Source organism: Echinococcus granulosus, assembly GCF_000524195.1.
Source record: "Echinococcus granulosus chromosome Unknown EG_S00017, whole genome shotgun sequence".
Taxonomy (NCBI): Eukaryota; Metazoa; Platyhelminthes; class Cestoda; order Cyclophyllidea; family Taeniidae; genus Echinococcus; species Echinococcus granulosus.
Genome location: NW_020170397.1, coordinates 352,012 through 379,658, shown reverse-complemented (window position 1 = coordinate 379,658; position 27,647 = coordinate 352,012). Strand labels below are relative to the sequence as shown.

General features: G+C 44.4%; 3 protein-coding genes across 3 annotated transcripts; 1 reads left to right on the top strand and 2 right to left on the bottom strand. All coding sequences in view use genetic code 11, as the record gives it.

Moving 5' to 3' along the window:
- Window positions 1-549: 549 nt before the first annotated feature.
- EGR_03311 (Phosphatidylinositol N-acetylglucosaminyltransferase subunit Q) lies at window positions 550-10,704 on the bottom strand (the record flags this gene model as incomplete). Its single annotated transcript, XM_024492560.1, has 13 exons — window positions 550-693; window positions 772-833; window positions 972-1,086; window positions 1,359-1,713; window positions 1,763-2,605; window positions 2,671-2,964; window positions 3,394-3,511; window positions 3,994-4,216; window positions 6,161-6,384; window positions 9,661-9,778; window positions 10,078-10,297; window positions 10,366-10,471; window positions 10,686-10,704. 13 exons carry the CDS (start codon window positions 10,702-10,704, stop codon window positions 550-552), a joined length of 2,841 nt encoding a protein of 946 aa, XP_024352961.1.
- A 567-nt stretch (window positions 10,705-11,271) lies between these two features.
- Window positions 11,272-12,951, top strand: EGR_03310 (THO complex subunit 3; the record flags this gene model as incomplete). The annotated part of the gene is made up of 6 exons (XM_024492559.1): window positions 11,272-11,451; window positions 11,489-11,710; window positions 11,751-11,890; window positions 11,958-12,125; window positions 12,201-12,301; window positions 12,743-12,951. 6 exons carry the CDS (start codon window positions 11,272-11,274, stop codon window positions 12,949-12,951), a joined length of 1,020 nt encoding a protein of 339 aa, XP_024352960.1.
- Window positions 12,952-17,328: 4,377 nt separating this feature from the next.
- Window positions 17,329-27,110, bottom strand: EGR_03309 (hypothetical protein; the record flags this gene model as incomplete). Its single annotated transcript, XM_024492558.1, has 6 exons — window positions 17,329-17,543; window positions 18,736-19,830; window positions 25,665-26,168; window positions 26,471-26,641; window positions 26,702-26,761; window positions 27,065-27,110. The coding sequence occupies 6 exons, from the start codon at window positions 27,108-27,110 to the stop codon at window positions 17,329-17,331; spliced, it is 2,091 nt and encodes a 696-aa protein (XP_024352959.1).
- Window positions 27,111-27,647: the final 537 nt, after the last annotated feature.

Here is a 27,647-nt window from a genome sequence, read left to right as displayed (position 1 = left end):
GGTTCCTCCCCTCCCCGAACTTTGTACTTGTTCTCCATTTCTTCCTTAAAAATATGTCGAAATTAAATCAACCGGGGTTGTTCTAAGAGCACCAGGAACAGGGAAGAGGAGACCTGTGAGTCTCGCTCTACACTGGCAATAGATGTATAACGCAAAAACTCACGAAACCCTCCTGACTTTTTTGTGTCATTAAGCCACAATTACCGGGTTCTGACTCATACATTCAGCAACTCCGTATCGGATTTACGGTTAGCTACATCCTCGAAAGGCTAATCAGAATGCCAAGCAGCCCCAGGAGTTGTGATACAGAAGACGGACCCACCCTGGGTGACCTCGAATCCTCCAGAAGTCTGCCTAGGCCAACCTTACCACCGCAGTTCGAAACCCCCCATCAACCCCACTCCCCATCCCAAAAAACGACCTCGATACCTGCAAAGCCAAAACACGGAGTACCCCCTCCCCCGGATTTTCCCGAAACCCGCCCTCGCCTGCGGAACACCTTTACTGGAAACTTCTACGGCAAAACAGAAAAAACAGCCTGCAAAAAAATCAGTCCTCCGATAGGGGGTAAAGCAGATTGGCACAAACGAGTCTTTTTAGCACCGTGCCCACAGTGTATCGCTTTCCAAACAATTTCTCCGTGTCAAATAGGGAATGCCGTTTCACAGTATCTCTCAGACTTCCTCTAACCAACTGAAAGGTATAAAAAAGAAACAAGCATAGCACTTCCCGCACGCATAGATAAGCAGCATACAGACACATACACCTTACCTCCATAGAAAGAAATGGAACACGAACAGAATCCAGAATTGGTGTTGTGATAACGAGGTTAGCTAATTGGGGAGAAAGAAGTAGGCACAAAGGAAAAACAGGCTTTTACAAACACTACGGAAGGCTAGCCATGCCATTCGATAGCCGAGGACTGCCGAATGGCAAGTTAGCTTCCACTCAGGAGGAAATAATGAAATTACTTCGAGTAGACGCGTTATCCAGACTCCAAGAAACGACGGCTCCAAGCGGAAACGCCAGAATTACACAGACAATACGAGTAAGAATGGCTTTCACACAGACCAGGACAATGTAGATCTAGAGAGAAAATCCGAGCAATTAATCCGTACGCATTCAACGTGTTCACTGCTAGGTAGACTGTCTTGGAGGAAAATTGAACACTACGGCACGGATATTCTACTTTTCTACTGCAAAATTGACAATTACGCTGCCTAATCGACCTATCAAACTAGAAACGGATGTAAATAGTTGAATCTAGAACTCAGTCAACCTGTTTGTGACACTCCACTTGGTGCAACTACAGTTATCATCAACTGACTCAAGTACAAAAATCTGGGCGTCACACATACGTGACGCTGATGATGAATGCGGTATGTTTCCAAAATGTTGGCAGCTTGCAAACTCACCACAGAAAATGTAGCATAGAAAGCCACCGTTGTTGGTAGCAAGCACAGTCCCGTCGCAACTCCAAGAAATGTCGCCACAAACACCCGATCCAGATGTCGCGACTGGCTGGAAGGCATAGGAGCATTTTCAACGCTCTCCTCTTCGCCTTCCATTTCCTCAGACACTAGAACCGCACTAGCCACCACTGGTGGGATGTCGTCATTCTGGGGAATTGAGTCAACACGACCCCGTAGGGGATTCCACTTTGAACCCGATCGACATAGCCTCCAGCTTGCGGCAACAGCAAGAAGTTGAACCCTAAAAAGTCTACGAAGCCGAAATGCTTCCTCGAATTCAAACTACCTACCGAACGGTATAAACGTAGAAACAGGAGAGATGTAGAGTTGCCAGAACCAGAAGGTCCAAGCAGAAGCAGATTACTAACGCAGCAGCTAGTCGGACAGAGGAAGAGAAGAGATCTACAAGATTGTTTCTCCAGTTATCACGGTTCAAATAAACCTCCAGAAAGGCTTCAGAGAGAAGAAAGACAATGAGATGGAAGTATTTAACGTGAAGAGTAACGACAAAGATATAATAGATCCAGTAAATGGTACTGGAGGAGATATGAATAAGGAAGTGGACGTAGACGCGCCATGCAGCAACGTGGGAGATGAAGAATCGACTCATGAGAAGAGAGAGATTTCGGTTTATCTTCCAGCCAGCAGGCTCGGAGGAGCCCAACCAAATGAGGAGACGATTCAATTCCGAAGCAAAGTAATCACTTGAAGATGCAACAAATTCGGAGACGCAGCCATGTTGAAGAGAGTCTAATGCTAGCGCTGCGAAAGAATTCAGCACGTCTGTAGGCTTTTGCTGGCTGGGTCCCTCCGCAGCGTAACAAATTCTTGAATTCTTGTTGAGGTGATGCAGAACTAGACAACTTCCGTTGGAGTGGGAAATGTTCTTGGAGCGGAGAGACCGTAAAAGGAGGGTAAGTTGATTCATAGATTGGCTATAGGTGTGACAAAGCCGTTGAGAAGAGGGCGAAAAGGCGAGAAGATGAAATACCAAGGCAAGTAAAAGACATAGAATCAATTGAAGAGCAAAAGATAGAATAAGAAGTGTTGGAAGGGTCGTTTTACGACTAGTGAAATATCGACCAAGAAGATGAAGAGTGTAGCTTTGGTTGGACGCTTTGACAACCCATGATCTGAAGGAAAGGACGCAGAGTAAATTATCAGGAACCGCGCAGAGGGTAAGGGTCGAAAAACGTACTTGATGGAACTCCACGATCCTGGCGAGGAAAGGGTTTGTGGAGGAGGTGGATCGGGAGGATTTGCGGAATAACGAGGAGGAGGAGGTTCCAGTGAGAGATTTTGAACTAAGAGGAAGGGGAGATCACCGATTCGATTCCGCAAAGTCGTGATCCCGTTACAACTGATTGAGTGAAGACCCGGAAGGAGACTCCTGGCATCGAAGGTAATCCAGAGCGTCGCGAAAGCGGCAGATTTGGTAGACGGATAGAATGGTGAATTAAAAGATTCATCCGTGGAGCAGAATGGCCAATTTCTATAGGCAAAAAGATACAACAATTTAAGCGATTGGCTTTGGTAAGAGCTTTCCTGAAACTGAAGGAGCGAATTTCCGCTTCTACGCCATCGTGCAATCAGGGGAGGGGGGACAAATTGGTAAGGAAAAGCGAAATAGAAACGTGATGGCTGGGACTGGATTGTTTACTTCTAGAGACAAGATGTTGTACAGAAGTGAAACGACATCATGAACCCCTACGTTCAGAGTGTTGTCGAGAGGATCGTCACCATAAATGCAGGAAGTATTAAGAACTGGCTCATGTCGTCTGCTGCCAGTAGGGGTGACGTAACCAATCTGGTCATAAGCGTCTAGAACCTTAGAATGTAGTCGTGACACCTATAGCACCGTCCAAAATCAGGAAGGTAAAGTGCTCTCCCCACTTCAGCATCCATCCATTCATCCACTTACAATGACTTGGCCTCCAGAAACGAGACAGTAGCATATCTGCAACCGGGCATAAGACACGAGATGTCACCCTGAACCTCCTTTTCGATTCCCGGTAGTAGAAAAGGAACTCCAGCGCAATCTGGAATTGAAAAATAGAGGATCTACATTCATGTCCCCACTTTTTGCGGAGGTCCTGCGAGTCATACACAATTTGGCCTCTAAGACGGTGGTTTGGAGCCCTGTCAACGTTGACTACGCTGCTGGACACCCATGACTTCAAAGTCACAATGTAGCTCCTACACTCACTTGCAGCTCAGGAAATAGCGGAAGTTATTCAACATTCAAATTCACTTCTAGCTTCCAGACCCCGCTATTCAGGATTACTATGAGGAGATAGATGATAGACGTCTACGATGTCAAGGTCACAATTTGATCTTTCCTCCACATAGACCTTGTCATTTAGTGCCTAACTCGCCCACACTCCCAGGTTTCATATTGCCATAAGTAGCTATGACGCCAAGGCAACCGTTTGATCTCCCTATTTTCATTACCGACCATCTCATCACTCCTTCAAGGCTTGCGATATTCTGTGTTAGCCGATATTTAACCTTTTGAACTCACTTGTTTGATCCGGCATTGCCACAGGTGAATGAGCAAGAACGAGAAGGGTGGATTGATGAGAAGGGTCTGTATCATCGTCATCAACAACAAGACGACGACCCCAGACGTGTTGTCGAAAGACACCCGGTTGGTCTACTCTCGGCCATGGGCGAAGGCAACAAAATCCCAGGTCATGTGGACGCCTTGAGGCCACCAGCACCGTCCAGGGAGACTTGCGTTTAGCCTAAATGGGTTGTCATTTCCTCTGTTACTTTTGTTTTGCGTAGAGGTAGAGTAATAAAGTGATTTTCAGATTGTAAAAACAAAATGCATTAGGGGACATTAGACACCAGTCCATTAGTGTACGAATGGGCGGAGCTAACGACCAAGGTGGTACTCTTGAACAGAAAAAAAAACAGTTTTGCTGGAGTAACAAAACGAATTTTTGAATTCAAGCAGAAAATAAGCTGGCAAAAAAGAACCGCCTGTGGAGAGCCAGTTTGAGCAGTCGAAGGGCAAAAGAAAACAAAGGAGGGAGATATTCTAATGGCCATTCCTTGTAAATGAAAGGAAAACAAGGCGTGAGAGAACTTCAGACCCCTAATGGAACCAGGTGTCCAAAAATGCTTGCATGATTTTGCATTTCAATAGGAAAAGCGACACGGAGGTGAAAATTACGAGCGGCATCCATTTTGGGAATGCAATTGGTGTTTCTTTGAGGAGAAAAAACATTCAACATGTGATTCAACCGCAATCGAGGAGGAGGAGAAGGATTAATGGAATGACCAAAGAAGTTGACGCAGTTATCGATGTGACCTCGTTGCAAAAACTTCCTGCAGTCGACAGGAACATGTATCATAGAATGTTGACGGAGAAGCTGTTTATTGTTTCTTCGCTAGAACATATCTGACATCATTCCAGATTGTCGGTTATACAAGCCGCCTTTAACTCGATTACAACGCCACTGAAATGAACTTCCCGGCACCCTTTATGTCTGGCAGCTGGTGAGGGTGATTTTATGATGAACCACTCCAACACGAATGTACCATGTTTGGGAGGACATTCTAACCTTCACGAGAACAGACAACCAGGTGTCTCTGATGGGGCAAATCAGTGGAGCCCAACGTTTCTGGAGGTATCCGTTTCCGGCTGTGTGGATCAGGGAGGTGGTGGAAGCTAAGCTACTGTGCCGAGTGTTCACAAGTGAGTTCACCGATGACAGGCAATCACATCTTCGCTTTCTTCACGTACACTGTAGAAACGCAGACTGTTTGCTTGTTTGACTGACTGCCTAGCCAGCCAACTGTACAGTGATGAAAAATTGGCATTGTATTCTGGCATAGCACTAATTGTCGGCAAACCTTCCACGCACTACACAAATCCACACTTCTAAGCCACACACCTACTCGTTGCCATCAGAATATATATGCAGTGTGTCGTAGACACAACTGCTCACTTGCTGGAAGCCAAGCAGGAGACACCATTGAGGTATAGCTACTCGATACGACTTCAAAGCGGTTAGGATGGGAGGAACAGAGGCAATGAGGGAGATGCTACCTCGTTCCCCCTCCTCGTCCTCATCTCTACCTTCATGCTCTTCCCAAATTGATGACTGTCACGCCTTCTTAGCTATAGTAGACAATCACATGTGGGATGGCAATCCAGGAGGTGGAAGTGCGGTAGAAATGGAAATGAGCGGGACTGCGGCTAGAGCAATGGCTTCAAAGCTAAACTTCTCTTCCAAAATTCGCATCTTCTTGTCAAATGCGAACATTCAACATTAAAAGCAGAACGTCAGGCTCTTTTCCCTCCTGTCTACTTCCATCCGTTCGTCTATTGGAGACATCGCGTAGTACACAGGAAAGGCGATGTTAGAAGTGAAAATAAAGGGAAACAATTGAAACAAACAAACGGGAGAAGAAAAGAATAAATTTCCATGTGGGAAAAATTGAGTACATGTTTATTTCAACAGCCAAAAATGCAACGAGATAACAACGAAAGCAACAACATAATTATCAACAAAGTAGAATTAAAAAAGTGGATTGTCGATAAAGATAACAAAAAATCACGCGTTGACGCTATTCTTTAAAAGCATAAAGCAGATTTGGGATGCGAAACAACATTGCCAAATAGAGGAGGAGGAAGAGGAATGAGGAGATGACTAGAAGCATGCATTTGTATCCTTGACGCGCCAGAATTGGACAAACTTGGCATAGTCGTTCTCATCACAGGCGGTGGCAGCCACATAAGGCTGGCACAGCATCACCTCACGGTACTGACACAACTTTGGAAAGGTGGTGGAAATGCCCTCCTCCGTTGTGTCCGCCTTGAGATCGGTGAGACGTTGCATCGTGAAATGCCAGTAGTTGAGAAATGGTACCAGAGCCAAGTCGGCTAGGCTGACTTTGTCACCTAGAAAGAAAGTATTTGCCTCTCATAGCCTTGTTAAATGAAATCTGGCACCACACCAGTGAACTCCATTTTCTGAGCTTAAATAAGACCTCATTTGTAATGTAGAGATAGACAAGGATAGAGGAGTAGATACTAGAGTAGTTGAACATATCAAAGATGGATAAGTGAAGACGGGAGTGAATAATGTGAAAGTACACGGAGATGAGTAGTCAGGACGGAAGGATACCAGGATAGACAAAAAAGTGTAAATATGTGGATAGACAGGGAGATGAGTACGTGCTGGATGGATGATTAAGTAAGGAATAAATCGACAGATCTGGGATAAACCAATGGACACATAGGTAGATTTAGGATGCATACATATACGGAGTAATGGTTGAATGAATCCCATCTAGACGTATACACTTCAAATGGATGCACAGGTACATCAAAGGACATGTAGATAGTGGCGCAGAGCCAAGTTGGACAGACAGACGGATAGATGGAAGGATGGATCCAGGATGGATGGATGGATGCAGGATGGATGGATCCCACGAAAGATGAATCCCTATGTGGGAGTGGTAAGCAGAATGCAATCAATCATGTCCATTCGCAATGTGGAGAAGTTGCTGCATGCTGTCCTGAGTTGACTCGGCCGTACCGACAATTCTTTTGAAACCAAAATATGCCTTCTAGGAGTAGGACAAGTACGTCAACGAAGTAGGGGAATTGTCTCCGTTCTAGTAGGCAATTATAATCTTGAAAATGACCCACCCAATACGTAGGAGACAGATCTAATATTAGAATGAGGGGATAGATGAAAAATGACTACTTAAGTGCACTTAAACAAGTCGCTGTCTTTGATGATGGAGGCATTACCGAGGTGAATTTTATTGCGTCGATTTAGCGCCACATAAAATTTTCACCATGTAATTTGCATGGAGAGTCGTGCTTGGCACAGTCACACAAAATAAAACAGAAATTACTGGCAAAAATTAAAGGTCTTACAAAAGTGAAAAGCTACCAGATCACCCTATTGGTTCGGGACCAGATAGCCATTGTCCAGTAGCACTTTTGCTTCATCGAAAAACGAAAGATTAGTATGTTCTCACTGAGACCCACCTACTACCTCTTAGCAAAAGACTCTCCCCTCTCATGGGAGACAGTTTCAAGAAGTGACTATTGAAAACGGCGAAGAGAGTAAGAAGAGTTAACTGGTTATATGACTAGATCCATCAAATAAACCAGACATCCCTGAACACTAGGCTATGAAATTCCCACAGCAAGGAAGAAGTGGCAGTACTTCGTCACACCCGGGGCGTTGTGAACAAGAGCGGGTGGATATTAAGAGCACAAATTCAAACTACCCAGTACAAGGATAAAATTCTCTATCTATCCACTACACTGAGCGCTCGAGACGTCCAGCTCACGGCAACCACGGCAACAAGGAACGAAGAAAGGATCTTGCAACGACTTTGCAAACGAAAGACGAGAAATAACGGTTGAAAGCATTGTAAGAAAGTTGTTTCGTTTGTCGTATTCAACAGACGGAAGAATAAACAAGAGGTCTCCGACGTTTGTTTCATCCACTTGATTCGTCAACGGGGAGAACATACCAAAAGGCAAATAACTGGTCTCATGTGGTTGAAATAGTTAACACCACAATCTACAATGCCTTCATGATCATAAAAGAAAGAAATTCCGAATTACACTTCCGCAAAGCACTATTCCTAGTCCCACTCCTAGGTCTACCACGTTTCTACCTCCAGGCTGTTCATTTCACATGCGATTGTCTACTATAGCTGAGGTGGGAATCATCACAGGTAAATATTAAGCCGAAGAAGACAGAAGATAAGGTAGCATCTCCCTTCCTTTCCTTCTTAACCCATCCTTCCCATCGTGACCACATTGAGGTTGCATCAAGTAGCTAGATCTTAGTGGTGCCTCCCACTTGGCATTCAACAAGTGAGCAGTTGTGTCCGAAGTGTATTACATACACAAAGTACTCATGCTCTAGTGGGAATGAGGTGCGTGCCTTAGAAGTGCGGATTGGGTAGTGAGTGAAAGGTTTGAGGACAACCCTATGTGTCGGAATAAAAAAGTCATTTTGCACCACAGGACAGGCAGCTAACTAGCCAGTCAGCCGGTCAACGACCACCTAAAAAGTGCGCACTTCTGCAGCGTACATGGAGAAAAAAGAACAAGCAATTGATAGTCTTTGACTGCTTGTCATCTTTAAAGCGCTTGTAAAGGACTGGCTCAGTAGCTTAGCTTCCACCACCCTGATTGATGCAAACGCAAACGAATACCTCCAAAAGCATTGGTCTCCATTAGTTCACCCTACTAGAGACATTGTCTTTTCTGGTGAAAACATTCTTCCACGCCTACTTTGCCTTAAACTCAACAAACCTGTTTATAACACACAATTCGGTGCAACTGGAGCTACCATAAACCGTTAAGGAACACTATCGTGTACATGTGACGCCAAGTCTGTGTAGGAAAAAACTGGGTACTAGACGTACGCGGCATTAGTCGTTAAGTCTTTCATATAGGAAACTTCTACGCAATAAAACGTTACCCATTTCGCAGATTTCCTAGAGAACCTCGAGTTAAAAGAATGGAAATGAATATGGAGCTACCCCCTCTCCGAAAGGAAATTCTTCAAACAAAGATGACACAAAGGAGATAGGCAGCCTAGAACTTCCACCAAAATAAGTGTTGGGAATCCAAGGAAATTGGACAAGTTCCTTTTCCCAGCTAAGTAAATAAATGGGTTATTCAACATACCCAAATGTGTGCGAACGAATACGTTGCCTCCCCATTGTTCTAATTTTTATTTCTGCACGGTGACTTGCCTTCCGTCTATGCCTACAGCAATTCACACAAGGACGTACTATGACTGAAGTTGAGGAGTGGCCACGAGAAACACCGATGTCAACCCTCAAAATGGGACAAGGACAGAGCTTAGATCTATATATAACTATGAGAACTCCTTTATCGCCATTGGCATCGCATTTGGCATGTCTCATTAAAGATTCAGAAGAGACTTGAAACGCTTCAAATGGATGAACATTTGATTTCAGAAAAATGGCAAATCGAGAGAATCTGTGACTATTTGCTATCAAAGTTGTAAAACCAATCACTGGAATATTCCTCAAGGTAAACAAACACTCAGATTTTTAAATGCCTCAAACGGTTATAAACTCACTGCCCAAAATCTTGTAGTAAAGATGAAACACGTCAATTATTTTCTTAAAAAACTTTAAAAAAGGAGCAAAAAAAGGAAGAAAAGCATACCACAAAGGTAGGGCCGTTTTAAAGCTGCCTCAATTTTGCCACAAGCTGCAACGAACTCGTCCACGTCAGCAGCTGAAGCGTCGAGGCAGTAAGCGACTCGAAATCTTGGTCGTGCCAACTAGAAAAGGAGGTCGGAGAGGGATATATGAGTTAATTCCTGTCTTCTTCGCACACAATGCCTCTCTTGGACTGATAGATTTTTGACAAAACTGGGCACAGGTTGAAAATGATTATGCTGTGCCGGTGACATACGCAATAGTTAAAGAGAAATATGCCGACATTTATCTTAGACACAGGTAATCAAGGCGTGAAGTGTGCAAGCAACAGCATGTGAGGATAAGCTCTTCAAATAAGCTTTTGGAGATAAAATAGAGATGCATCAGAATGATTCCACTGGGAGACGGAAGTGCAACGTACCTCAGCAGAAAGAGCCAAAGAGTTTTGGAAGGCTTCCTCACCACAGATGCTTAACAAACTGGTTTCCGGTTTACCATTAAACTGGTCAACGAAACGCATCACTAAATCGGACTCGACAAGTCGTTCCCCACGAAATCGTAGCAGCGGAACCTTCCTCTCAGGATGCAATCGAAGGTACCAATCGGGTTTGCTGATAAGGTTTATCAGAACACGATCATACCTACCCAGAGAAAAACAGTGCTTGTTTATCGGCATAAGGGATGTGAATTCACCGTAAATGAAACTCACGGAATATGGTGGTAATCAAGGGTGTAACGAACCCGTTGGCAGAAAGGACAAAACTTGAAGTCGTATAATGTGAGTTTATCTGGATTAACCACCGGTTCTGGATCACCTGAAGGAATATGAAATTATTTCTTAACCTGAAACAGGCTAATAAATTCACTAACAACATCGGAATCCGACAAAAAGTCAAGCTAAGATCAACACGTGCTTTTCAGGTCCAATTTTCAAAACACGCTAAACCAGAACTATGCAATATTTGGGCGCGATCGTGTGATACCTACAGTATATATTGTTCAATAAGACATAAAGCCGCTAACACCCACCTTGCTTTAGATGAAGCATCGTGAAACTGCACGTAGGCTAAAATGTGGAAGGCCAGAGGTTAAATAAAAACTAGCCATTCATAGCATGGGGGAAAGTGACAGCATTGCTCATCAAGCTATCAATAATTTTTGCTAGTAGTTTGCTAGGGAGCTATCAGTTATCACTTTGACAGAAGTCATACGCCACTATTGTTCTACAAATTATGGTAGTTCAAGCTGGTGTGTAGACAACGATAATCCAGATTGTATCGACTACAGGTCCCAAGAAGGATTGCACCATTACCGATTATGGAAAAATATTTTTTCGCACATTATGACTTAAATTCTTGGACAACTGACAAGCGATTTCGGCGCCATCTACAGCGATGAAAAATTTTTGAGTTTTAGCACATCTTTTTTGATAACTATTTTATTTTGTGCACTTTGTCGGGTCAGCGCTTTAGCTGTCAATCCCAGATTTTGCAGATATTTGTGGCTTATATCATAAGTCTATTTTAAATTTACCACACTAGCCTCAATCTTCAAAATTTGCGTTGCCCACCTAGTTTTTCGTTAATCAGTTTCACGCAAGTGTTTAGATATTACAATGAATAAGTCTGAACTCCTGGCTTTGCGGCAACACTTTGGGTTCAACAACCGCGTGAAGGAGTTCCCGGGCTATGGGGGAAAAATTCACGCCCTCGGCTGGAATGCATCTGGGAGCAAACTTGCCTCAGCCTCTTCGGACAAGTGCGTGAATATATACTTCCTGGATTCAACTCGTCTGGTACTTTCTCAACATATAAGCCGTCTATAACTGTAAGAGCAAACTCCAAACCTTCAGAGGCCACACTGACAGCGTTGACCAACTGGCTTGGCATCCTTCTGCTAATGACACGCTTGCAACAGTTGGAGCGGATGGAACCGTTCGCCTGTGGGATTGTCGTTCCAAACGCACTACTACAGCACAACTTAAAGGTGAAAATATCAACGTTGCGTGGTCCCCAGATGGACATACAATTGCAGTGGGAAACAAAAATGACCTTGTATGATGTTTGGGTGCTTATTTTGACCCGTTTTCCTTAGATTACCTGGCTGGATGTTCGCTCCGACTTGAAGACCATTCAATCCGAACAATTTAGCTTTGAAATTAATGAGTTCTCTTGGAAGCCCTTTAGTGATCTTATGCTTCTTGCCTCCGGGAACGGTGGAATTTTGGTCTATAGGTGTGCAGATCACTTCTTTCTCCTTTTGTTACTACTGTTCTTGGACTTGCTGATTTTTCTATTAAAGTGGGAAACCTGGTGAAATGCGGCGTGAAACTATCCTCCAAGCACACCCGTCTAACGCAATGTGTCTTCAATTTTCCCCCTCTGGGGGGTATTTCGCTGTTGGCAGCGCAGATGCTCTCGTTTCATTGTGGGACTCTGATGAGTTTGTCTGTCTTCGAACGCTCTCTAGGTGTGTTTTCCTCAGTAGACTATCTTTTATCACCTAACATTTGCAATTTCGCTCTTACTTTCTCTATGTTTATAGATTAGAATGGCCTGTCAGAGCTCTGGGCTTTTCGCATGACAGTCAACTGATTGCTTCTGCCAGTGAAGATCACTTCATTGATATTGGTTGTGTTGAGACAGGTGAGCATTGGCCCGCGTAAATGTTTAGCCTTTAGTTTGCATTTGTTTGTGTCATTGTTCGTAATGCATGTTTACCCCACAGAAAACTAGTCAATCCCAAGAGTTGACTCATGGTGAATGCTCTTCATGTATTGGAGGGAGTTCATCATAATTCGCGTCTTTGTTGTGTTTATTTCCTCTTATGTCGTCCATGTTGTTTATGAAAGGAAATGGCACTTGGGGATAGAAGTTCTCTTGTCGAATCCTTCTTGTGATTCCGGACTTAATTTGAGAAGGTAACTATTTTTAGGGCAGAAAACTCCAACAAATCGTTGGAAGCGCCAAAACAAAATCATACACCAGAGGAGGTGGATAAAGTTATGCAACGGACTTTGAAAGGTCATATTGGCCAGTGTCGATGAAACTGCCTTTTTTGCATCTTTTACTTTTCTTCTGCTATAGGTGAACAGGTGTACCGTCTGGGCACTCAGGCAGCAGCCACCTTCGTTCTCGCTTGGCATCCGAAGCACTACTTGCTTACCTACTCCAGCGAAGCAAAGTATGATCGAGACCAGGGGGTAATCCGAATGTTCGGTTTTTCTTCTTCCTCCTCCCTTGATTCAGAGAATCGCAAATCTTCCAGTCTACCCGTGACTGTGGACCACTCATGAACGAGTGCTTCGGACAAAATTGTCTGTAAAATAAGCACTACTTGGTTCTGTAAAGTATCTTTGCCATTAAATAGTGGTAATGCATGTTTAGAAAAATTTCTTGACTAAACTGGATAGGTAGATTGTCAGATGACGAATAAACTCCCCCTGACCTTCGATATAGCTCGCTGTAATCGCTTGTTGCAACTCCTAGGGACATGTGACTGTCTACTTGTGTGCACTGCAAAGCAGAAGTGGGCATCATTCTATCGGTGTGGTAGTCTTTATTTTGCTCTGGCACCTTCCACCTGTTGAGTCGGTGTGATTTGGGCTTGACTCTGCCTCAGGAATGTGGCGACCTCTCGTCTACTGTCACCATCTGATTCTGCTGGTAAAGGAGGGTGGATCACCTTCAGGAGGGTTCTTCATTCTTGATTGTGGTGGCATTTCTCCTACGTCCGACACTGCGACTGATGAGACGGAGAGCTCGAATTTGCATCTTTTAGGGGAGAAAGGCTATTAAAGACAGGTTAGCCGGTAGCGCGTTTCCAATGCATTACAAGATGATCGACAAACTTCAGAGGTGGCTGGTTTGTCGGTCGACATCCGTTAAGTTAAAGTATTCGCCACGGGTATTCACAACCCCACTTTCCCAGAAAACTATTTATTCCCACAGGACTGTGCTTTGCGTGTGGACTGTGGAAGTGATTGTGCACTGAATTTCTTCGCTGAAGGCCAGCCAAATAAGGTTGATCATTCCAATGCAACTCGAAGGCTTGAAAGAAGGGCCTTTTCCACCGGACAAAAGGGTCAAACTATCGAACCTGTTAGAAGGTAGCTCCGTTCTCAAGAGATCCACATTTCGCTTAGCATGAAATGGAGTGGGAGGGGGATTGGCTCATCATTTTTCCTAGTGGACCGTCAATGGAAAGAGCATTAACTCCGACGTCACAGCAGCAAGGTAGGCCGACTGGAACCCCTCGAGGAATGTGTCCTGTTACACTTCATTTGACAAGCCACGATTATTATCCAAAGCATTCTTTTTTCCACTGGATAAATACAAAACAGAGATGATTTTGTCCACCCTTCAATGTCAACCCTTGCATTAAATTGGCCTGCTTTTCTGTAAAGCTAAATGAAACAACCATTTCAATGGAAAAGTAACCATTCCTGTGGCACTCCGTTTGATCAAAGCCAACTTTTCCCTTTGGTTTTAAACGGGAATGCCCGTCTTTGTTTTTACTGCTTTTATGTTGCAGCCATTTGTGGGGACGTTTTTTATTATCTCGTCTTTTAACTTTATAAATCATTTAGCTAGTTGAAATGATAGGTGGGAAAGTAATCCACTTATCGCCTCTCCCCCTCCCCCTTTCTTAACATTGGAGGTGCTCACTCCAGACCGGACGAAAACAAAATTATGCCCCATTGTCGTGGTTTTTGCCACTAACCCCGGTGATTTCGAGATTGCGTCCCACCTACTTAAATGTCGATGCTAGGTCTTTTGCATTGAAACTTCCCACAAAAAGAACTTCTCCTACTCTCCAGGTGGAAAGTAAGAGGGTGAGAAAAAGACTCTCGGCAATCTGATTCGTTCCGTCGTAAATGTCGAATCTATCCAGCAGAGCTGTGACACCGTCGAAGAAAATGGCATAAAGTTAATGAGAGCCACATCCAAATCCGGAGAGGAGAATTCATGAGCTTTGTTTCAAGCAAGCAATACAGACAACAACTAAGTGGCCACGGCAAGGTCAAGACCGGGAGGTTTGGGAAGAGACTGACCAGAGGCTTCGTACTCGTAGATCAGGGAATTTTGTGCAGCCGGGTCGCTAGTGTCACTTTCCTTGAGGCAATGAGTCTGCTTTACTAGCAAGGAATCGAGGGGAATGGCTTTTGTTGAGATAAAAAGCTAACCTATTTAAATGAGGTGTTCTTCTATCAAGCAAAGTCGGGGCTCCAGTTCACTGTCCGTGCTTGCTCCAATAGATGAGACTCTATTCCTTATTCACACATAAATTGGCATTTCCTCCATTCCCCCCCCCCTTAGCCATCACCAATTTCATCATTATTTTTACCTATAGTGCAGCGAGTCAGTGGTAATGGGTAAAAGTTCCCAAACCTAACAGCTGACTTCCTTGTAACTCGTTCTGGACTTTGCGCGAATGCGTTAAACAAGGATCGCGGAAGCACGTCGCTGATTGGTCCATTAGGGCCCGTTGTCGTGATCAATAGACTGACAGACCAGAAGGAAAGTAAATAAAGCACCCTGGTTTTGTCCACCTTTTGGTCCACATTCTTCTGCTGAGTAAGATACCCTCATACACATCAAAATGTAGTTGATTTCATCTTTCATTCATTTTACGAAAGATTAAATAATAGTACTATTGGCCAATCAGCTCCTCGCGCCTAGTACAAATCTCGCAGCCGATAATTGCTAACGCAGTCCAGGCATGTATTTTAAAAGTTGTCTCTATTTCAATAGCTTAGTTAAAGTGGCGATGCATCGGAAGTTTTGATTTAGGGTTCCGAATGTGCCTCCTACCTACTAATTACAACTGACTTCGAAGCAAAAAATGGCCTATTTTTAAGCGAATTAGTTGATCTCCCTCCAAGCAGTATTTGCTTCTTTTTCGCAATAGGTAGCGACATGTGTTCATGCAATCCTAACTTCTTACCAGAGAGAAATATTTGGGAGAATACAATCAAATGAGTTGGTTCATTTGCCATAATTAAAAATGTCAATTAACTTTGGGAAGCCCCTCGAAATTTGTTCTTTGCGGTTGTTTACCATTTTAGTTCAAAATCTTTTATCAATAGGATACAAACTAACTGCGAACACCGCTTTTGTAAAGGGACCTTTCTCGAGGAGCAAACAGCCAAACTCAGCTCTCCCCATTTGCAACTCTATCTCACTTTAATTCTCCACCCGTCTGTTCCGCTTTGATCGTAGGATTGTCGACTCCCATGCAAAGGTGGTAGCCATCCCTTCCCCTCCCCTCCGCCTCGAGTCCACTAGAGCCCTCCAAACCTCATTTGGCTTGTTTGACCTTGAACGAGCCAATCATCGCGGTGCTTCGGCCATAGGCGGTGAGGAGGGGCTAGTTTGACTGATGAAGTTGGCAGTTCTGGCTAAAATTCCTCTCTGATTTGCGTCAGATGAGTAACTTTTGATTCTGACTTAGGTAACAGTGAATTAAACGTTAAAGGCGTCCAGCTATCGAGGCTGTGTATCCTTTAAAGTAGCCTTTCATCTGCATTACACTAACTTATCACGAACTTTCAGTCATTGTCTACTGTTGCACACGAAGAGGCGTTTGGCTTGTAGCTACATCAATTAAAGGGAAATGTTATAAAAGGTAAAAAAATGCGGATGGCTTAGCAAAAACTGATTTGGCTCTAAGGGTCAGCAATCATTTTGGCTTCGAATGTAAAGCATTTGCTGATTAACTTGTGATTTGAAATGGATTCCGTATCCCACCTTGTAAAAAAACCAAATTATTTTTTGTTATTCCCGATTCACCTACTTCCGCGGTACACACCATTTTCACCTCACAGCACTCTGTCTGTGCGTGTGGTTACTTGTAAGAAAATTTTTTTCTTTGGAAGCATTTTGTGGAGGTACCACCTCATCTCAATTCTCATTCTCAGTTCTCCACATTCCCCTGACTCGCATAGGTCTTCAAACTGCCTTGCGCTTTAATAGAGAAGGATGAAATGGTAATAATCCTGCAAGAAGGTTTTTGTATTTTTTTCGCATCCACCTCTTAGCCATCCGAGAATTCCAGATTAGCTTGTTGGCTTATCAATATAGCTTTCTCTTCATGTTCCACCGAATGCCTCCCACTCCCTTCCTTTCGCATTTCAAGAGGACAACATAGGCATCTTCAATCATTCTGCCAAGCTCTGCAAAGCTGGAGACTTACCGGCGTCACTTGAATAACTTCCGTCCATTCCAAGTCCGTTTATCCTTGGGTCCACCCATCTACCAATCCGGACATCATCCATCCATTCATTCTTAATCTGGTCATTTATCCATAAGTACATTCATCAATCCATCCGTCCATGATCGATCCGATGTGTCCCTTCGAGATGTCAGCCTACACCCTGTCTGGCAAAGGAACAAAGTTCAGGAAGCAGGAGAGAAAAATTGCAATTCTGGTTTATTCAGCAGTGGTAGTGATAACAGAGAAAAGGGGCAGAAGAGAAAGAAGAGGAGGAGCTGTTTAAGAGGCTCAGTTAAAACAGACCTGTGCTTGAGTCTGCATTAGAGAAGAAAGGGAGAGAATTTGGGATTTTGTTTCAAGAGAGCAAAATGGACAACACCCAAGTAGTCATGACAAGATCAAGGGGTTCGAGAAGGGAGTCAGGACTGAGCAGAGGCACTTGGAAAAGTTCCATCGACTAGGCTTCGTACTCATAAACCAGGAGATTCGGTGCCGTCGGACGCACTCTCACACGAGACCGCAAACTGGCGGGAGAGTCGAGATGTTTCGACATCGAGGTAACACGCGAGAGCGAACGATTGACAGAGCTGACGCGGGAGGGCGCTCGTAGAGAGATCGGGGAATTTGTGGAGGTGTAGGAGCTTTGACGGGCGCTCCCATCTGACTCATCGGCTGTCAAGAAGAAAGAAAGAGAACCGCGGTGGGGAACTTTTGCAGACAATCTACCGCTTCAACTCATGTCCATTACATCATTCGTCCCTTGTGCATTCATTCAAATTTCCAATTGCTAACCCTGGGTCCATTGGCTAGTCAAAGGGCTATTAACTCACCATTCATTTATCCATCCCTACCTTCACCTATCTGTCCATATGTTTACTCCGCAATTTACTCACAGATCTATCTATCAATGTCCATTCAATTTATTTTTTGACTTGGAAGCAGGTTGATCAGTGATTAATCTTTAAGCTTTCCCAACCCTTTGTTACAAGACTAGGATCGCTTCTTTGTCTACAAGATTACGTTCGAATAAAGGCAAAAGCTAGTTGACGAAATTCGGGGAGGAGAAAGGGGAGCCTTCAACGGACTTATGGAGACGGGTGCGTCAACAGGGCTGATGGATCGTTGGGGTCTGCGGCGGGACTGGCTTGGATACGACGGCTTGACACCCGTCGACCCTACCGACGCTTGCGACGCAACAGTGTCGAGTCGGCTATGGTGAGTGAGAAGCACGGTGGTAGGGAAGGTGAGAAGGAATTTGGATTTCCCCACCCTTAAGAGGTAGGCATCGTAGAAGGCGCGGCGAAGTCTTTGGAGATCCATGCAATGTCTTCTACCTGCTTATGAGATCAATGTCTCACAGCTTACTGAAGGAAATTTTTCTACCTCCAGTACGATGGTTTAGAGGGGACATCTTGCCTCCATCCTCATCCTACCTTCCATTACCGCTATTCCCTTGAGTCACATTTTTCAACGTCCAATGACCATCTTCGTTTGGCGTTGGCAGTAGACAATCACATGACCGCGTGGGAGGTGGAACAGATGGTTCAGAATCCAAAGGGAGATAGAAGTGGCGATAACTCGAACGAGAATTAGTTGTTTGCTTTTGGAGACAAATGCCTCTGTAAAAGTGCAATTCTAAGCTAGCCTTTGTCCTGTTTGAAAGTGATAATTTCCTCCACCCATTCACCGAAAATTCCTTATAAATTGCAAGAAATAATTTGTTTACCTCTGGCAATGCCTAAGTCTGTTATCCCAAATGCTGTATTTATCCAGCGATCACACAAAAGCTAACAAGGCTTGTAATTTACTCCCTCGAAATCAATCAGTGGATAGCAATACCAACCAATACGATCTCCAGACTTACTGACAGCAGAGTGCGTAGCCTCACTTCCACTGACCCCGTCTTTGGAGGATTCAACGCTTATCGCGTCACTAAGTCCATGCACCGAGTAGGCATCCGACGCAATCAGGTTGGACAGGGGAATTGATGTTTCCCCGGAATTTCCACCTCCACTGTTGTCATTCTGTACCCCTACCTCCTCCTCCTCCCCATCCTCTGAAGAAGGTGTTATCTCTATCTCTCTCTCCTTAAATAGAGCCGGTTTTTCTGCCCCCACTCTCTCTGGTCTTCGCCGCTCCGTCTGAAGATCAGACCTTAACGCCTGTAGCCGATAGTAATCACGACAATCCTTGTGACCACAACTGACTGCAAAACGATAACCACCACTACCAACACCGCCTCCGGGAACAATTGCAGGAGGTCCAGCAGCCCTAGTCACGTCTGGCATGCTGCGAAAGGTCTTCAAGCGGATGCTATAAGGCACGAGGTTCTCATAACCTCGGTATTCTCGTAGAACACGTTTTTGTGGACAAAATGAAGTTGTGGTGGTTGATTTAGAGGAACAGGAGGTGGAAGGAGAGCCTGTGGAATCGGTGGATCTTGAAGTGGAGGCAGAGGATGCAGAAAGTGAGGAAGAAGATCTGGAAGCACTTCCACTACTACTGAAACCGTCCCCATAGAGCGTCAGTTCGCGGCTGTCATAGAGGCGGAAGCGAGAGGTAGCGAGGGAAAGCGTCCGCTGTTGCTCAGTGAGCATTCGACAATTCAACACGTGGCTCTCTTGACAGGAAGAATCTGGCACATCTGTGCTGTAGGTCTTTTGCCGTAGGAGAAGAACTGATTGTGGAGGTTGATGGCGTTCCTTATCTGATGGTTGCTGTTGCTGTTGGCGATGGCGGTGATGATGGTGTTGTCGGTGACGATGGTGGTGGTGATGATGATGGCGCCCATTTTGACTTCGATGATGTTGCTCCTCTCTTTGCTGTTGTTGACGGTGATTCCACTGTTGGCGATTCTTGGCTGCTACTGGTGGGGGATTAGTCACTCGGGGTGGCAGTTGAGGTTGTATGTAGCGGAAATTCGCCACTTCATCGGCCGTTTGTACTGAATTGCCTCGATCTAAAAACGTGGAAGTACACTTATATTAATTTGTTGAGTTGAGAACTTTCCATCGAACAAAGATAATTCCGAAAAGGATTGAGAATGACTACTGCTAGTCACTAGTAGAGGAGGAACCAATGAAAGTGTGGGAATTCACTGCCCGGCTATGTTATTTGCAGTCGCCCAATCAAGTAACAAAGGTCGATTTAGATAGAACTCCATTGGTTAATCATTAAATTGTACAAAGAATAAGAATCGACTTAAGTCTATTATTTGCAGCCGCTTATAACCGATGCTGAGAAGCAATCCAATCAGGTAACAGAAATGGCGTGAAAACCGGATTTAACTCATTGCCAGACAGCGTTTTGTTAACTTTTCGGGAAAAACAAACCAGTAGCAGCCCACAGCCTTAAGTAAAAAGAACTTTGGCAAAAGAGTAAAAAGTCAGGGCTGTTTTTGCCTTAGAAGTGTTCCATGTCTGTCAAATGCTATTTAATTGCAGGGTAGCGGAATTGCCATACTATTCTGTTCATGCGAAAGGTGGGGAAGATATTTTTTGCAAGCAAATACTTCCGCACTTGGCTAAATGGCAAAGGGAGGGGAAAATGCAAACACGAGCGCTTAACGTTGACAGTTGCTCAAATGACGGGGAGGGTTGGTTTTTGGCCTCTTTAATTCATTCAGAAAATCCGAAATATTAAATGGCACAGCTGGGCCAGTTTTTCCAACCTCCAGTGTAGTTTGTGCGGGGTTAGGCCAGTTTTGAGAAAAATGCTTGGAAATTGGCAAGTTTTTCGTTTCAGTCCAAAAACTGGCTTTCAATTGAGTTAGAGATGCAACGGATCTGCAATTCTGATCTCTTGATGTCAAAGCGGTTGACATACTGGGCGAAGGTGACCTCACGAAGCGTTCTGATAAGATCGATTATCTTGCACGAGAGGAAGAGGCATGCGCTGTAGGCCCCGCTACTGCTTATAGCCTCTCAGCTCTTCTGAAGGCGAAAGATGAGTCCTTTCATAGGCTTATAAGGGTTATTTTGACTTCAGCAAAGGCTCGAAGTGCTGTGTCGATAACAACGGTAGGAGAGACCGATCCGAACAGACAAATCGTCAGCGTTCTACAAATGTGGGTGGCTTAATTGGTGGGTCCTTTGCAAAACCAATGATGGAGGAGGATCGAATTTCAGCCAATAGCAACCGACCTTGGCGAGAGGCTTTCTACATGTTCGTAGACAACATTGTTTATAACACATCTTAAGGAAGTGGTGTAATACAGCGAAGAGGTATTGCCACGTAAAGCCTATTCACTGTGGAGCATCGTCCAACTTCCAGCCCTATCTCTCAAAAAACTTCCTCCATGGAACAATTTGACCTGCAGAGAACTCGTGGTCCAAGTATTCAAACCGCTGTTTTGATAGATACCAGCCTCCCAGTGACGTGAATTCCTTGTACTACTTTCTTTCTCCTGTCGCAGTAGTCAAAGAGCGAGAAAGTAATAGCAGCGCTAAATACGAGGCTCAGAAGAGGAGCATATCAGTAAAGCAATATATCCAGAATGCCGTTGCATCAATACTGCTTTCAGAACTGAAACGGAGTAGTCGGCCAATGCGTGAGCCAAAAAGGATGGATGACTTTAGTAATGCCCTCTACTAAATGGATTTAAGAAGTGTTAACCGATCAACATGAGTTCTTCATACCTAATCAAATCAAAAGGGATATGCTTCGTTTTAAAAGAAAGGTCAAAGATCTGATTATTGATATTTTGTCCAAAACCTCAAAGTGAAAGTGGATAAGCAGGAGGCAATAGGGCGACCATGAAAACGCGCCACAAGTGTGTGGATGATGGTAATGATGATAATGGTGTGAGCGATTCCAGGACCAAGAGGTAGCACACATTTTCGTGGCTTTTACAAGTCGTTCATCATTTACTGGGGATAGGTCGTGCCAGATTCCAACCAATATAATGGCGGCGTTGGCATACGCAAAGGTATGTGAAGGCAATTTGTGGAGTTGTGAAGATCTAGGGCACGGAATCAGTAAATTTATTTACCTGTATGCGTTTACCAGGCACTTTTTGCATGTAAAATTTTAAGGACGTGAAGCGCTGAGGCAAGGATGAAAGAGCCATTTCAGCTAAGCGAACAAATAATTAGGGGAGCAGAAGTGTTTTAGTAATAAATGGCCTTTGCTGCAAATCAAACCAGCAATCGTTTTTAAGCATTGTGTATTTGTTCTGGTTTGTATCCAAATTGGCGAACCCTTCAAGTTGCATTTCCGCTCCAGCAAGGCCTGATAGCTTCCTTCACTTAAGGGGGCCCTGAAAGCACTACGCTTTTATAAGTGGACCGTAAAAAAATCAGATTTCTATTTAAAATTGTAATAAAACGACGGATTATCAACTAGTAATATCTGGAGAGGAGTCACTTCGAGAGGAGAGACGACAAGACACCAAAGACGTTTGGCCCATGTGAGACTGCATTTAGCGTAGCTTCCATTCCCCCTTCGCATTATAAATGTCCAAAATTCGTAGAAGTCAAAGCATTGAGAATTTAAGATAAGAAAAATGATGCCCACACGATTACTCAAAAAGTTGATTAATCCTGCTTCTCTAGATAGCAGACTCATGAATACAGCCTTAGCAACCACCACTTCTGGCCCATTATTTATCCTCCGGTGAAACGGGTTATTTCACATCTGCCGTTTTGATCGCCGTCAGGGGAATACGGAGGGAGAGGCTGATATGGAGGTGGTACCTCTCTCTCAATAATCCCCTCCCTCACTGGAGCCCAACTGCCCATTCACATCACTTAATTCCGGGAGGTATGTTCTGCTACTTCATGCTACACCTCCTCAGAAGTTCGAGGGGGAAATATTGGACAAGAAGATGGCTTTTGTGGTTTCGGGCCCGAGATGAATTCATTTCGTAAAACCAGACAACCTCAAACTACATCCACTAGGCTCAGTCGAAGTTGTAGAAGGTTTAAAGTGGGCGGAAAATTTGGTTAGGGTGCACATACAAAATTCAGCATCGGTAGGCCAACTAACTCATAAAATGTATGACATAAAACCAACCGCAAGCGCTTTGCAAGTCCCTAGACAATGCTACGGGCCACGATTTTTTTCGGTCACTTGCTTTTAACGGACTCGCGACCAGTGTCAGGTAAATGCTACCTCCCGACCTACGGGTCTGATCCCACGAGTCACGGTCACTCACCCACGAATGTGCCACAGGTAATTTAAAAGAGGAAATGATTTCCTTTGGAGAAGAGCACTAAAACACTTGAGCTGGAGGGCTTGACAACCTCAGAGGAGAATCCGGGTAGATGGGGCGCCTTAAAGAAAGTAGCTAGTCAACTTTCCATTTGGTTGTTAAGGTGGTAAGCTCACGCTGTCCATCTAGGGTAAGCAAGTCTATCAAAGCATAGTTGGTTCCTTAGCTCATCAAATTTGTACTGAAAAAAAATCCAGAAGGGAAAAGAGGGAATGACAGAGGAATGACGAAATGAGGAGACTTTTGTCGAAGTCAGCTTTCTTTTATCATTTAAGAGGAATAATTATCTCATTTAATGGCGGGCAAGAGGAAACCTAAAAGGGCCACAAAATATGATTCGTGTTTAGACCGCGTTCTTGTCTACTTCGTGACAGATGCAAAGCGCAGTGATGCTGACGATTATGCCCCCTACCTCACTTGTCCGCCTCCCTGTTTTCCCCCAAGGGAGCAAAATGTCAACGGGAAACATGGGAGGTGTGTGGTTAGGAATGACCCGCCTTACAACACCAACCACCGTGGATTTTAAAAGAGAGGACTGAAAGTGAACCACCAAGTCCCCCGTTGCTTATAAAAATGTCAAATGTCAAAATGGCATGAAAAATATAAATAAAAGGCTGACGTTAACCTGCTTAGCGATTCACTATCCAAAGTTGATAGGGGTACTGAACTAGCGCTCGGTTAAATGTAAATTCAACCAAGCGAGCCATTTACTCTCCGTCAGCTGTACTTCCTTCTGGGTTAAAAGAACTTCCTAGGCCACAGTTGTTACTAAGCGATACCCTAGTGGTAGAGTTGAGGAGACCTGATTAAATCCCAGAACAACCAAATCAAGAAGTATCCGCGATGGAGACCCTCTAGAGAGCGGTCATGAAACAATGTCGACCTCTCGGTAAGTGTTGCGGGTTCTACCCAGTGACTGCGAATGGGAAAAGTTGGACTCTGACGGATGGCAACCGACTCGACAGAAATCCTTACTGCATATTTCTAAGCGACCCTACTCCTCCTCTTCCTCGTGCTGATACGGTATGTACTATCACTGGTAAGTAGTAGCCTCCCTGTGGTGTAAATTTACCGCATTATCTTTTCGCCTATCCTCCATTTGGTAACAATTTACAAGATGACTCGTTGTGGACGGGCAACTAAGGTCAGTGCTAGGAACATCGCATAAAAACTAAAAGGCATGTAAAACTAAATTTGGAGCTTTTTAATAAGTGCGGGTTAGGCCACGATCCATGGCCAACGGCCTCGAATGTGAGGATGCCGAAGTATGCCCGCTAGAATGACACAAGCACGGCAAAACAAATGCATTTCGCAAATGATTGGAAGGAGGAATTGTTAAAGCATGGAGGAGCATTATTTTCGTCCTCTGTGGAAGAGCGAAGTTCCTCAAACGCAAATAGGGAAATTATTCAGTGGGCTAATCCCCAAACAAACTCCCTCGGCAAAGTTGGAATGAAAATAAAATCACAAATTAGATTGTCCGAGAAATTGCTGGTCATAAAATTCCACTTGTTTGGAAGATTTATGAACACAGCAATGCAAACCAGTTCCTAAATTTGTCATTGGTTAAAATCCATTTGGCTGTTGTTTTGCCCAACAAATTGAGCCTGCGAATACGGTGCGAAATCGAAAAAGCTACACTAGGGATACAGCCAGTGGATTTCAACAGATTATATAACAGAACAACGTCTCTTTTTGACAATGCGTGTAACTATGCGAGCTCCTCAGTCGCTGAAAGGCGTCCCAACATCTTCCAAGCATGGCCTTCCGGTCCTTCCATACCGGAGTGATAAGTCTTCGTTCACACTTTATATGGCCTCTTGCGTCTTACGGCTGGGAGGGCTACACTGCCGGCAGAGGTAAGCAAGCGCGATCCACAAGGACAACCACCCTAATTTCTCCGACTGGTCGCCTTCGTCACAGAAAGAAGGCCTTTATTGGAAATGTATTAATCTGTGGATCTTCACTGCAGAAGGGTTTGACAAGGCCACAACGACCACCCTAATCCGGTGTCCCGCAAAACGATACCAGATTCAATCTAAAATGACGAGATGCACGAGATTGTGGCACCTCATCCACGACATTAGTAACCGAAACAACTGATACTGCAGAATATTCCTCACCCAAATATTCAAACCACTGCTTTGATAGATACCAATGTCCCAGTGACATAAATTCCGTGTATCACATTGCTTTTCCCCATCGTAGCTGGCTAAAAGTAATTCGAAGGGCTCCTGTCCAGCGGGAGATTGACACCAACGCCGAAAACGAGGCTCAGAAGAAAAGCAGGAGGAGGTGGAGGGAGAGGAAGCTATCTAGTAAAGCGATATCTCTAGAGTGCCAGTATTCCAATGATCCCTTCAGGAATGACACCACTAAAAAGCAAACACGTTGGCTCGGTTTTTAGGCAAGTATCCTCAGGAGTAGTGATTGTTGCGACGTGAAAGGATGAGGAGGAACGCGGACTATGCTTTCTTAACACAAATGAGCTGTTACCATCTTTAGCAAACTTTGAATTTGATTTTACAAAATCCGCTAAATTGGTTATAAATAAATCTTACAACTGGACACAGCAAACTCACTCAGTTTCCCTCGACTGTTTTGAATTTGGGAGTGCTGGATCAAATTGACGTCCGATTGCCACGCACCCCGTTGGGACTTCTGCTGTTGTTGAAGTTGCTGGTGCCGAAAGAGAGCATTCCTCGGAATCCCGGGCTTCGCAGATGGTGACTTCGAATTTGCACTCAGTCCAAAGGCTTTAGACATGGCTGCGGACGTTTTTCTATCCCAATTATGGTTTGTAAAAATACCCTTGGATCCTAGGATCCCCTTTTGAGCCGAACTCGGTTCCCGACCCAAGAGGGCATCTCCAGAGCTAGAGAAAACCGGTTCATTTTCAATATCCTCCAAGTCAATAATCACATTCTCGGAAGGCAGTTTGGAGGGATGGAGAGAGGTTGAGGCGATATTTTTAGTGCCGTTATTAGCATTGGCGCCACTTAAGTGAGGACTGTCCAAGTCGGAGGGTAGTTTTACTTCAATCACATGGTGGGTTGCTTCTTTCCGTTTTCGACGAATCGCAAAAACTGCAAAAGTTAAAGGAAAATGTTACAGCTGGTTTGTTTTAATGCACTCCAATCAAACACAAGGCTAATTGGAATGTCACCAATCACAACTCGAGAATTACGGTGCGGCACCGGGTTTAATTAATTTAGCCATTAAAGCCGTGGATTTCTTTACAGGAAGTCAGAATATCACTGATCTCTTCGATTAGAGCTCAATACTAACTCCAAAACCTCGTCTTTTAAAATTAACCTTTTATTAAAGTAGACGCAGCAAACATTGCCCGGGCGCAAGACTTTCGCCTTCGAGGGAAGCAAAAACTTACACATGCAAATGATTGTGGTAACTATGAGTGTGAGTGCAATTGATCCAATGATGGCGCCGTGCTTCTCCAGATCCGCCTTCTCCTCCATTGCCCGTTCCAACGCTGCTTTGTCCTTTTCGGATAAGCCGGTCGTATCGGTCTCCTCCACGTTCTCCACAACACCTGCCTTTTCTAAAAGGATTGTACAGAAAGAAAGTAAATGAATATTTTACAGTCATTTAAATGCCTTACTGACGAGCAGCTGAGCATTTTCACCATCACTTTGGCGCACCGTACTGTGCCTAAAGTCTTCTACAAACGAGAGGAAATGTCTACGACCTCCCAATTTTACTCATTCATGAACAAAAAACCCCTGTTGTCACAGCCCGAAAGGCAAACAGGACTGATAAAACGAGGCCATAAAGGAAGATCATATGGTTTGTTCGTAGCCAAAAGACAGCTACCCGATAGAGGCGCCTTAAAGCACTTTTTTTCCTACACACAACCAATTTTCTGCCCAGAAGTCTTTCCAAACGGGTCAATCATTAGCTGAGAACTGGACTTTACAGAGCAATTTGCGTCTAAAAGTGCCCTTTGAGCTATCTCAACATCTACCTCCCTTTTGTTTCCTAATTGTCCGCTGCACCTCCCACGCGGCCATGTGATTGTCTACTGTCAACGCTAAACGACGGTGGTCATTGGACGTTGAGGACTGTGACTCAAGAGAAGAGAGGGAATGGAAGGTGGAGTGAGGATGGAGGTGGGGTGTTAACTCCGAACCATTGTACTGGAGGTGCAAAAATTCGCTGCGGTGAGCAGTAAAGGACGTGTCTTCACACAAGAGTTAAAATAGGTTTTTACTTTGATTCATTCACTAGGCCTGACTCTTTGTCAAGACGAAGAAGAAAAGGAAGAAGGAGTGGGGGTCTCCTATTTAGCAAGCATTTGAGGGAGATAGCGAACTGTTCTGAAGAGTGATCTTCGTTGTGATCAGCGTGGGATCCTTTGCCGAGCGTTTGATTTATGTTGCACAATTTGACTCTTCAATGCACTACAAGCCCAACTGCAGACAAAGAACAACCAACTTCCCATAGAAAGGAAGCAGTGTATTGTGGTGTGAATGGTGAAATTCAGAAAACAAGTAACGCGTTTAGTCAGTCAGCAAACACTACTTTCTCAATGATGCATCTCTATGAGG